Source organism: Herpailurus yagouaroundi, unplaced genomic scaffold (genome assembly GCF_014898765.1).
Source record: "Herpailurus yagouaroundi ecotype Mexico unplaced genomic scaffold, PumYag 181, whole genome shotgun sequence".
NCBI classification, from domain to species: domain Eukaryota; kingdom Metazoa; phylum Chordata; class Mammalia; order Carnivora; family Felidae; genus Herpailurus; species Herpailurus yagouaroundi.
This window is the reverse complement of record NW_024412412.1, coordinates 32,444,550-32,456,707: the sequence shown is the minus strand read 5'-3', so window position 1 is coordinate 32,456,707 and position 12,158 is coordinate 32,444,550. Positions and strand designations below refer to the sequence as shown.

At 43.4% G+C, this 12,158-nt stretch overlaps 1 protein-coding gene across 3 annotated transcripts in view; it reads left to right on the top strand.

Annotated features, from left to right (window-relative positions):
- DOCK5 (dedicator of cytokinesis 5) overlaps positions 1-12,158 on the top strand; it is a 224,963-nt gene that overhangs the window by 163,154 nt on the left and 49,651 nt on the right. For all 3 annotated transcript variants that reach the window (XM_040490247.1, XM_040490248.1, XM_040490249.1), the window contains exons 29-34: positions 3,682-3,776; positions 5,029-5,107; positions 7,041-7,141; positions 9,608-9,666; positions 9,972-10,126; positions 10,893-10,978. In XM_040490247.1, coding sequence (XP_040346181.1) covers positions 3,682-3,776; positions 5,029-5,107; positions 7,041-7,141; positions 9,608-9,666; positions 9,972-10,126; positions 10,893-10,978 — 575 coding nt within the window. The remainder of the gene's footprint in view (positions 1-3,681; positions 3,777-5,028; positions 5,108-7,040; positions 7,142-9,607; positions 9,667-9,971; positions 10,127-10,892; positions 10,979-12,158) is intronic.

Genomic DNA, 12,158 nt, shown 5'->3' with positions numbered 1-12,158 from the left:
GGATACAACTGTAATCGTGATCCAGCCCTGAGGAGCTGAGGTCTATGAACGGGTTTGAACATAGTGCACAGTCTGTGTTTATGTGCATTTTTCTGGGGAGAAGGTCCCCTGCTTTCATCGAATTACCAAAGGAGTTCATGACCCCCAAAATGGGAAATGACATTAGTCATTTAAAAACCCAACATATGAACAGTTGCAGAACCATGTGATAAATTCTCTACACAGTCTAATGGTAACAGGAAAGGGAAACAAAACTTCTCAGGTGACCTGGAGTCTAAGTGCCAGGTAGGTTTCCAGAGTTTGGATAGTTGGCAATAGATAGCCAAACATGGATATTGAGTCTGGGAAGTAGCATGATTAGAAAAGTGACTTTACTCCAGGGAAATACATGAGATCAGAAGTACACTGAATTAGGGGCACCTGGGTGGCTCAGTCGGTCAAGTGTCCGACTTCGGCTCAGGTCACGATCCCACGGTTCGTGAGTTCGAGCCCCGCATCGGGCTCTGTGCCGACAGCTCAGAGCCCGGAGCCTGCCCCGGATTCTGTGTCTCCCTCTCTCTCTCTCTCTGCCCCTCTCCCGCTCCCACTCGGTCTCTCCATCTCTCAAAAATGAACAAACATGAAAAAAAACAAAAATGAAAAACAACACAGGCTTTAGAGCATCCAAATCTGGGTTTGAATTCTGGCTATTTTACTTCCTTCTATGAAATTTTGGGCCAGCTATTAAATGTCACTAAAGCTCGGTTTCTTCATCTGTAAAGCTAGTACCTATGTCGAGGGTTAATGTAAAGGAGCACTGATTGAGTCCACACCTGGGAATTACCTAGCTTTGTACTTGGCAGGTAGCTAATGACTATGAGGACTAGCTATAATAATGACTTTATTATTATTATTGTCATGTAAGATAAAGTTGACATAAAAATAGTTTAGTGACGCTAAAAATTTCCCTCAGAAAGCAGGTGGAACAAGGGAAGTTCTAGTAAATTCAGGCTCTTGACAATTTGGTGCTATTAAGTAGGCCAAAGAACAGGTTTGCCTTGTGTTTTCTAGAACAATGGTAAGCTCTTCCCTCTGTGTCCTTTTTTTTTTTTTTTTTAATTTTTTTTTTTTAACGTTTATTTATTTTTGGGACAGAGAGAGAGCATGAACGGGGGAGGGGCAGAGAGAGAGGGAGACACAGAATCGGAAACAGGCTCCAGGCTCTGAGCCATCAGCCCAGAGCCCGACGCGGGGCTCGAACTCACGGACCGCGAGATCGTGACCTGGCTGAAGTCAGACGCTTAACCGACTGCGCCACCCAGGCGCCCCATGTGTCGTTTAACTAAAAGAGGATTCTTATCCCCATGAGAAAACTATGGTCATCAGGGGTAAGCCTGCAAGGGACAGCTAAGCCTTTTGGTGTCCAAGGGACTCCTTTCCCTTCCTCCTGCTACCTTCTGAGGAAATCACTTGGAAGACTTTGGGAAATGGGAGATAAAGTGAGATCTGGGATAACCTATGAATTGTCTTCATTATATTATACTGTCACTGTTTACAATTAATTTAGATTACCAAGAGTTGAATGTAGAATCAGCATCGGAAGTGGATAACTGGGGACATCTTGGGTGGCTCAATTGGTTGAGCATCCAATGATCTTTCAGTCACAAGATCGAGCCCCACATCCAGCTCCGCGCTGAGTGTGGAGCCTGCTTAAGATTCTCTGTCTCTGTCTCTCTGTCTCTCTTTCTCTCCCTCCCTTCCTTCCCCTGCTTCTTGCCCTCCTTCCCTCTGCCCCACCTCCCCTGTGTGCGCTCTCCCTCTCTCTGAAATGAAAAATTAAAATAAAAAAAATTTTTTTTAAGATTTATTTATTTTTGAAAGAGCACAAGTGGGGAAGAGGCACAGAGAGGTGGGCAAGGGTGGGGGGCGGGGTGGGGGAGAGAAGATCCAAAGCTGCGCCGACAGCGGCAAGCCCAATGTGGGGCTCAAACTCACACACTATGCGATCGTGACCTGAGCCGAAGTTGAATACTCAACCGACTGAGCCACCCAAGTACCCCTAAAAAATTTTTGTTTTATAAGAAGTGGATGACTGGCATTTAACTTAATCCTTTCTTCACACACCATGAATTCATACTGATTTGAGAGAAAGAGTTAATAGACTAGTTAATGCGTTGTGGGTATGATGAAGAGGGGCACCTGGGTGGCTCAGTCTGTTGAGCGTCCGACTTCGGCTCAGGTCATGATCTCACAGTTCATGAGTTCGAGCCCCGCGTCGGGCTCTGTGCTGACCGCTCAGAGCCTGGAGCCTGCTTCGGATTCTGTGTCTCCCTCTCTGTCTGTCTCCACACCTCACCCACTCACACTCTGTCTCTCTCTCTCTCTCTCTCTCAAAATAAATAAACCTTAAAAAAATTTTTTTTAATGTATGATGAATTTTATTTTATTTTTTATTTAAAAAAAAAATTTTTTTAACGTTTATTTATTTTTGAGACACAGAGAGACAGAGCATGAACGGGGGAGGGTCAGAGAGAGAGAGAGACCCAGAATCTGAAACAGGCTCCAGGCTCTGAGCCGTCAGCACAGAGCCCAACGCGGGGCTCGAACTCACGGACCTCGAGATCATAACCTCAGCCGAAGTCGGACGCTCAACCGACCGAGCCACCCAGGCGCCCCAAATGTATGATGAATTTTAAAACTCAGGAAATATGTCTATGATTTGAGAACCAAGGATAGAAAAGTTTGACTCTCCGTTGAGCCAAAGGAAGGTTCAAGGGTAGCCCAGACCTCAGAGCCAGAACCCTTCCCCCTCCTGTGCTGTGTGGCCGGAAGTTAGCCACCCTGCCCACCGTCCCGGAGGAACATCCTTACAAATGGAGCCCAGGCCGCCTGCTTCCCCACCACTGTGAGCCTCCTGCTGCGTGATGTAACTCAGAAGATACAACTGTGCCGTTGGTGCCGGAGGAATTGGCCCCGATTCTCATCTCAGGAATCCGAGTGGAAAATATCTAAATTTAACCAACTAATAAATACAAAGCTTGCAAAACTTTTTAGCTTTGAATTTTAGCTCGAGTCGTTCTATTCCTAAGCTGAGTTTTGCTCCCAGCACCCCCACCCCCGCCTTTGAGTAGAAGAGCTCTTTTTCAGACATCGTGCTCTGTGTTCTTTTGTTATTAGTTATTACCATCATTGCAGGGCGTGGCTGCCATCTCTTTTTAAGGGCCCTTTAGGACCCTTCCCCCCAAGCTACCCATGGGAACATTCCTGGAATAGGAAGAATCCTGACTTTGCTTTTTATTTATAGCGGTTTTGTTCTGTTCTAATAATAATAAAGGAGGATTGGACTCAAGAGTTATCAGCAGTCTCACCATTGTTGGTAAATTCATTCTAAGTGCGGTAGATCTGTTCCATCGACGCTTGGCAGGAGAGGACTAAGGCATTATGGATCTAAAGTTGGGGCCCAAAACCCCAAGTTCTCTTCCCCGCTCTCCCACTTCCTAGTTTCTACGGCTTTAAGTCTTTCACTCTTTTCACAGGCCTCAGTTTTATCAGTTATAAAATGTGGACAACCGTTTTGTCCTTGTCAGATCCCTAAAAACCTTATTAAAAAGGTAGGCTGTAATTTCGGGCTAGGGCCATTGTGTTCTGATGGGGAGCTCCCTCCAGTCACTTTTTCCACAACTGCTCCTTTGTTCTCTGCAGGATTTCCTCATGGAAACTTTTATCATGTTCAAGGATCTGATTGGAAAGAATGTCTACGCCAAAGACTGGATGGTCATGAATATGACACAGAGCAGGTAAGACAGCCCCAGGGCAGGGCATGAGTCATTTGACTCTGAATTACTTGGCTTTCTGGACCAGGTATGGGCCCTCCCATAGAGTGCTATTAAATCTCTGCGGCCCATCCATGCTCCGTAGAGCAAGAAGCCTCCTGTTTCTGGATTGCCGATTCTTTGCTCACTTCTCACCTGCGGCTCTCTGCTCAGGTGTGGTCCCCTCATTGCCCAACTCCTGTCATCCTCGGCTCTCCCCCGGTGCCCCTTGGTGGCTCTGCACCACCCTCATCATCATGACATTCAGGGCCTCGGCGGCCTGGCCCGCTCTGCTTTTCTAGCCTTGTCTTCCACGATTTCCCTCAGTAGCACAACCTGCGCTCCAACCGAACTGGCCTCTCTCTGGTCCCCAGACACGTGCTGTGCTTTCCGTTGGGCGGCTGCTTCCACCTCCAGCGCCTTCCGAATGACCTTTGGCTGTCAACCTGCCACCCGTTCCTCAAGGTCCTTCTCAAATGCCACCTCCAAAGGAAACCTTTCCAACCTGGATGTCACGTCCTCTTCCTTTTGATTTCCCCGTAACTCTTTGCCACCCCCTCCACAGAATTTTCCGTGTTCTTTGTTGGGTCATGGTCCTGTTCACAGGTCTCAGGTGACCCCCACCAAGTGGCAAACTTCTTAAGACCAGAAACCCTCTCTTTCAAGGCAGACCTTAAGCCAGTGCTTTCCAGTTGTTGGACCACAATGGAATGGAAGCAAAAAAACTGCATATATATATATTTTTTTCCATAGTTTCAGAATTTTATTTATATACATATGTATAATAAGATTTCAGAAATATTAAGATTTCAGAATTTTTTTAAAGAACTAAATAAAGTAAATCATTCTAAGAGCTGTTAACTCTTAGAAAAACCCTTCCCAGCTATGTACAGATTAAAGAAAAAAAATCGCATCACAGTATCACCAGACTTGGAAAGACAGGTGTCACAGTAGAGTGCAAGAGCCCTGTCTGAGGCTCAGGAGACCTGGTTAATCATCTCAGCTCTACCCCTAAGTGGCTACATTGTGGAGCAGCCCCCAGTGGATCTCGTAGACCATTCTAGAAACTGAACAGTGCCATCTCCAGACTGCTCTGTCGTTGGTTTCTGATGACCTCAATAGATGTAAAGGTCTTATGCTGCAGAGCCCAAGTTTGGTTTGCTTTGGTTTTTAACATAGATGGGAAATGTTTTAAAGACAGAGAGGTGCTTTCTTTATCTGGTGTTTTCTCCCTCAGGGTTTTCCTTCGTGCTATAAATCAGTTTACTGAGGTTCTCACAAAGTTCTTCATGGATCAAACAAGCTTTGAACTTCAGGTAAGCATGGCTACTCACATCATTATTCCTCAAATTCTCAACCACAGCAAGAGAACTGCTGCATTTTGGAAAACGTCACTTCAAATTTTATCATTTTCTTACTGTTTTTTTTTAAAGATCTAATCATTTTTTTTACTTTTTAAAATATTTATTTTTGAGAGAGAAAGAGGGAGAGACAGAACACAAGTCGGGGCGGGGCAGAGAGAGAGAGAGAGAGAGAGAGAGAGAGAGAGAGAGACATAGCATCTGAAGCAGGCTCCAGGCTCTGAGCGGTCAGCACAGAGCCCGACACGGGGCTCGAACTCTTGAACTGTGAGATCATGACCTGAGCTGAAGTGGGGCGCTTCACCGACTGAGCCACCCAGGCGCCCCTGTCATTTCCAGATGCAGTTTTCTTGTTTTTCTCTCCTTTCCCTAAAGCGCACATTCCTGTCACTCCGTCCTTTAGACAGTCAAGTCGAGTTTTTTTCTTCTTTCCGTAAAAGTAATACAGGTTAAAAAGAAAAAAAAAAGTAGCAGCAGAAAACATAGCAAAGCAAAAAGAAGAACATTGAAAGACAAACAGCCCTACCTTCTGTTGTTAACATAACACAAATACATGCACACTCGTGCTTGCAGCTAGGCACACAGATATTTGTCTGCCTGCAAGTGATTTGGTTTCTAAGGAGAGGTTTCTATACGTGCTTGTTTGAAAATCCAAAGTGAGGGCAAATCAGGTGCCCGCGAGCTTCATCTTCATTCATTTATTCATTCATCCATTCGTCCAACAAATGTTAGACGGCACAGGGTGCCATTTTAGGCCCTGATGAGGCCAGACAAGTTCCCTGCTCTCGTTCCAGCAAACGTTTTGTTGGTGATACGCTTTTGCTGTGTCATGGGGCTTCGTTTATAACTGTGAGACTTTAAAAGTGGAGACTCATAAGAAGAGAAAGTTATATGTGCACTTACACATACGTGGATGTGTGTGTGTGTGTGTGTGTATCTGTGCCAAAATGGAACACATATATTTGCTAAACATAATATATATATGTATGTGTATATATATATACATATATATGTATGTCTGTATATATGTATGTCTGTATATATATATATGTCTGTATATATATATATATGTATGTGTGTATACATATATAGATGTATATATACACATACATATATATATACAGATATATATATATACAGACATACATATATACAGACATACATATATATACAGACATATATATATACAGACATACATATATATATATGTATATATATATATATATACACACACACACACACACACACACACACACACACACACACCAAAACGGAATCAAGCTATGCAGTTCTTTGGCAACCTGTTAATGTAATTATTTTTCTCTCGTCTTTTCAATGATATTAAACACTTCCACCGTATTTTTAATGGCTGAATACAGTCCGTGGCATGGCCGGGCCATGATTTATTTAACCAGATTCTTCTTAGGAACATTTAGATTGCTTCCATCTTCTGCTATTTAAATAAAACAGTGAGGGCCTTCCTTGCTTTAAATATTTTTAAATACCCGTCATTATTTTGCCAGGATAAAGTCCTAAAGTATTTACTATTTGAGAAGTTTGGCAGAATTTTAAGGCTCTTGATACACGTTGCCAAACTGCTTACTATAAATAGGTGCATTTACTGGCAGCGGTTTTCCTTTATCTCAGGAGTAAAGACCAATAGGATAGTCTGGATTTTTTTTAAAAAGCTTAATATTAATATTAAGTGTCAAAACTATTCAGGGTTGAATAAATGAAACCCGAGAAAGAAAAAGGAGCCTTGTGGATTTTATTTTGTTTTTCTCATTAGTTTCTGCGAGTGAATTTCTACCATGTGGCGCGATCTTACCCTGACCCTTATTAATGTTACTTTCCATTTCTTTTCACCCACACCGTTAAATTTGAGCAGCTCTGGAACAATTACTTCCATTTGGCGGTAGCGTTTCTCACCCACGAGTCCCTTCAACTTGAAACCTTCTCTCAAGCCAAGCGCAACAAAATTGTCAAAAAGTAAGTGTCCCCTTAAAACTTGCTTACGGTTGGGAGGATGACTCTTCCATTTGTATTCAGAGCAAGAATTTGGGTATCCCAGAAATTAACTGGATAGAGTCCCTCCCCGGCCCCCCACCCCTGCAAGGTATTAGTGAGATAGGTTTTTTTTTTTAATTTTTTTTTTAATTTCAAAAATGTTTTTATTTATTTTTGAGAGAGAAAGAGAGAGAGATCAAGTGTGACAGGGGAAGGGCAGGGAGAGAGGGAGACACAGAGCCTGATGTGGGGCTCAAACTCGTGAACCCCGAGATCATGACCTGAGCTGAAGTGGGATGCTTAACTGACTGAGCCACCCAGGTGCCCCGTGAGATAGGTCTTAATGTAATTATTTTATAGGCTTTAAATTTCCTCTGATTCACATCTCTTTTCTCAAGGCCCCCTTCATTTTCCCATCAACCGTTGCATTTTTTTTTTTTTTTTTTTTTTAACTGGAACTTGGAGAGGCACCAAGGCTTGCCAGGACTCCAGTCTCCAGGAACAGCTGCCCACCTGCTGGCAGCTTACCCAAATTGCAGGCACAGCGCCCCTCCCACTCAGGCATCACAAAGCAAGGTCCTCTGGCCCCACTGTTTTACCTCTCAGTCACTTCAGCAGAGGAGCCAAAACTAACACATCACCTAAAAAGGCCCTCCACATTCCTGGCTGGGGATTCAACAGGGACATATGTGCAAGAGTGATGAGAGATTTAAGGAAGCTTTTCATTGCTTTCCTTTCCGGTCTGTTTCAGAGTTCACAGGGAGCCTGGAAACTCAAGGCTGTGTAGTTTAATACAACGCGAGAAATTTACCATTGAAAGGCTGCGAAATTTGAGTTCTGATCCCTTGCTGGGATGTCTGGGATTCTAGGCAAATTATCTACCTCTGGGTTCTCCCGAAAACACTGAGATTGTTGGCTAAGAGACTGAGATTTCAATCTTAAAGATAAGACTAAATCAGGTTTTGTAGATTTCCCCGCAGCAGGTATGGAGAAAGAATTGAGTTTCAAGATGATAATACCTGCATCTCCTTCTTTAGATTATCTTAAATGACATAACGTCTTTCAAAGATGGATTTGATATTGGTCAAACAATCAAAAGTGAAGTTAGGTGACACCAAGTCTGATAAATAAAGTGGCTAGTTAGGCTTAATAGCCTAAGGGTTTTGATCAAAGGGAAGTCTCTGTAAAATATATATGCATATGGGCAAAGATGTACCTTGGGAAAACATTTTTATTAATGTTATACCAACACGAATTGTTTTTTTCCTCAGGATTTCTCTTATTTTCAGTAGAATTAGCATCAATAGCAGTATTAACAAACAATGGGAATACTTATCATTTATTCTTTATTATGTGCCAGACATTAACTAACATCCGCTTACCCAATGTAAATAATAAAATGGGGTATTTTTGTGAAAATGGAATCGTAAGAGAAATTGGTTTTGTTGCTGTTGTTGTTTTAAACAAAAAGTTTTTAAAGATTTTTATACTGGTTTCTGCAGGCATTTACAAAGGTGGAATTTGAAAACAATGTTTGATGCAATGGGTATAAAATGGGGAATGGTGGCCACAGCATGGGCCATGGGTCCATATTAGAGTTCCCTGGGAACGTTGGCCACATCTACCCTTGGCCCACCCTATTTCTGTTTTTTCCAAGCCCCCAGCGTCTTTCGTGTGTGATGTGGGGTAGCCTCAGGCCTATGTTTTCTGTAAGAGATACCCAGGGGATTTTGATTCATCCATCCCAGGCCACGAACCACTGAATAGATCCATGGTTTCTCTCTTTCTTTTATCTTTTTCGTTATTGATTCCTGTAAGGAAACTTCTCAGAAATTATTTTTCTAATCCCACTCCCCACCCCCCCCATGAAACATTAATACCACAGATACGCTGCATATCTGATTAGGTACTATATGTATATTTGTACTCTGTCCATAAGAATAGTAAGCCTTCTTTGCCCCCAAGGACCAACTTTCACCCCTCTGGGGACCATCTAGAGCTTCTCAACGTGAGTCCTTTGTAGAGCATACTGGTGTGGATGTGAGTTTTTCAAATAAAAATGTATAAAGTCAGCATATTTGTTAGACATCAGTCACATTACCGTATAAATCATACCCCATCCCTCTCTCTTTTCACTAGTGGTTGTTATATTTTCTTTTGTTTCTCTGCTTGACAGCAGCCAGAATATCCCTCACCCTTCTCTCTTCAGTAAGTGTGACAGTTTCATTTCTCAGTTATTTTTCCGCATTTGCATTTGGCCCCCTCCTGCTAGTTACGTGCCTTCTCCGTGTGGCCTCGTTCTCTTTGGGGGCTCATTTCGGTATTGACTGTGGCCTCGCCTTGAGCCTGTCTTAAAGGTGGTCCTAGAGAGGCACAGGCTGTTTTCACAGGCCTCGTCATTTTCATTGCCACCTCAGATCTTTCTCTTGTTTATGATCTTCTTTCTAGATATGGGGACATGAGAAAGGAAATCGGCTTTAGAATCCGGGACATGTGGTATAACCTGGGTGAGTGTATGACCTTGAACCGTACAACTCCCGTGTAATAAGCATCCCACGATGGGTTCTTTTCTATTTCAACTCCCAATAACCCTGACATTTATTTGCCTGTGCGTCTAGAAGGGAAAGTTGACTTGTCAGTCTTTCATTATAACGTCCATATGTTATCAGAAGACGATGTTGTTTAGTCACTCACTTCTGAATTTGAGTTGGTGTACCCACATGACCTTTTCCATTTCTTCCGTAGAGGAAGGTGGGAACACTTTACTGCCACTGAAATCACTTTTTAATATCCCCGCTTACTTTCATTTCAGGTCCCCACAAAATCAAATTTATCCCCTCCATGGTGGGTCCCATTCTGGAGGTCACACTGACCCCCGAAGTAGAGCTCCGGAAAGCCACCATCCCCATTTTCTTTGACATGATGCAGTGTGAGTTCAACTTCAGCGGAAACGGCAATTTCCATATGGTAAGGAGTGGCAGAACTTGAATCTTACTAATGTGCAGATAGTTGCCTCTTGCTTAGTTTCTTTCTCCACCGAGAAGCAGTAGCCTGAATTCTACAAATCGAAGTTGCTTTAAAACCTTTATTTACTTTTCACGCCGTAAAGCAGTTAGAGGGAGAATCAGGTATTTCTCCACGTGGCCTAGAAACCCTTCTCACTGCATGTGTTTAACTATCTCTGGGTAATTAAAATCTGCAATCATGCGTTTTAATCCTGCCGGTTGCAGTGTAGCTGAGAACATAATGCAGTGGGTTGGGGAAAAGATGCTGAGGCCTCTTTGGTTTTGAGGTCTCTCTCAATTTGCATGTCTTTCCCATGCCTCAGTTTCCTTATCTATAGAGTGCTTTGGAACCGAAGAGGTCTTGTAGCTGTGAAGTTCTGCAAAAGCAAATTACATTGCCAAGACTTAGCCAAGAAAAAAAATAAAATAGATAATTAGAATTATTAGGATTAGTCAAAACAGGAAGATAATATTGGGGGATTTTTTTTTTTTTTCCAAATGTAAAGCAAAGGACAAAGTAACATGAGACTCGCCTAGGGAGTTTTGATGGGACTCTGGTACCTGATTAATGGATGACATGAATTATGATCTTCCCTATAATATGTTGGAAAGTGTTCACAGTTCAATAAAGGGGCTGTGTCAAATCTAGAAAGGTTGGCGGGGCGTCTTTTGTGGCTTCTTCGAAGGGTATCTGGCGTTCTCCTGGGAAATTCTAACTCTGCTTTCAGTTTGAGAATGAGCTGATCACAAAGCTGGACCAAGAGGTAGAAGGGGGCAGAGGAGATGAACAGTACAAGGTCCTTCTGGAAAAACTGTGAGTATTACAGAAACAAAGCCTCAAAGTTGACGCATCATGTAGTGAGGGAGAGAAGCAGGCTTCTGCAGCATGGACAGCCTAGTCGAGGAGTCCCGGGAAGCTCTGGGGTCACCGCCACAAATGGTCCCGGGGGGGGGGGTTTAATGGAGTTTACACCATCCACTGTTGACATTTGTTTGTCTGATGTGAGTCAAATGTCCGTGTTTTCCTGGCCAGCCCGGCCCCTCGAGAGCAGAGCAGATGGAAGGTGCAGCGGGGCGGGGGATATACAGAGCGATGGCATTTTGCCCAGTGTTTGAATTGCTGAACTTCACCAAAAGTGCTATCGCCTCTAATTATAGCTTCAAAGCACCATTTAAAGGAGGAAGGAAAAAACATTTCAAAGTCCACTTTACCATTAAAAATACCTTATGCCCTATAGAGGGCCTCTAAGAACACCTGTTATATCTCCAGCCAGGCTGGTCATTGCACTGCCCTACGCACCTCCCCCACATCCAACATTTTTATTCTCTCTCTGTAGTTACTCCCTACCCCCCCCCCCACCTACCCCGCACACCCCTCCTGCCCTCTGAATTCTCCTTTGCTCAAATGGAATTACAGTGTAAAAGTGTGGTTCAAAACACGTGGAATTTGGAGTTAAAGAAACCTTCAAATCCCGTTTTCTCCATATTCTAGAAACGTGCCTTTGGACAAGTGTTCTAATCTCTCCGATGGCCCTCTTTTTTTTCATCTACACTAACAGCATGTACACTCTGGTAAGGGTTGAGGTGTAAATGAGGTGATGCATCAGAATAGTGTCTATTACAGAGCCCATGCTGACTGAGCGTCCCTGCTCTGGGTTTGTGCTGGTCACTGCTGTCATCCTCACGTTCTCCGTCGTCCACGGCGCTCACTACCCTAGACTAGTCATTTCTTGTGTCCTCTGAGCCTTTGTGATTTTGACCAGCTGTGTCACCTGTTGATTGGGTATGCGCCCCGGTGGCTGCGTTGGCCACCTCTTTTGTGGGTGTGGCTCATACTAGACCCTGCTTGAGGATGGGTACTCCCAAGGTCGTTTTCTTCTTTTTTTTTTTTTTTTTTTTAAGATTTAAAAAAGCCAGAACACTGGGTGCTCAGGAATGGAGCTGAATTGATAACTCAGCTGTATTTTCTTTTCTTTTTTTTTTTTTTTTTTTTT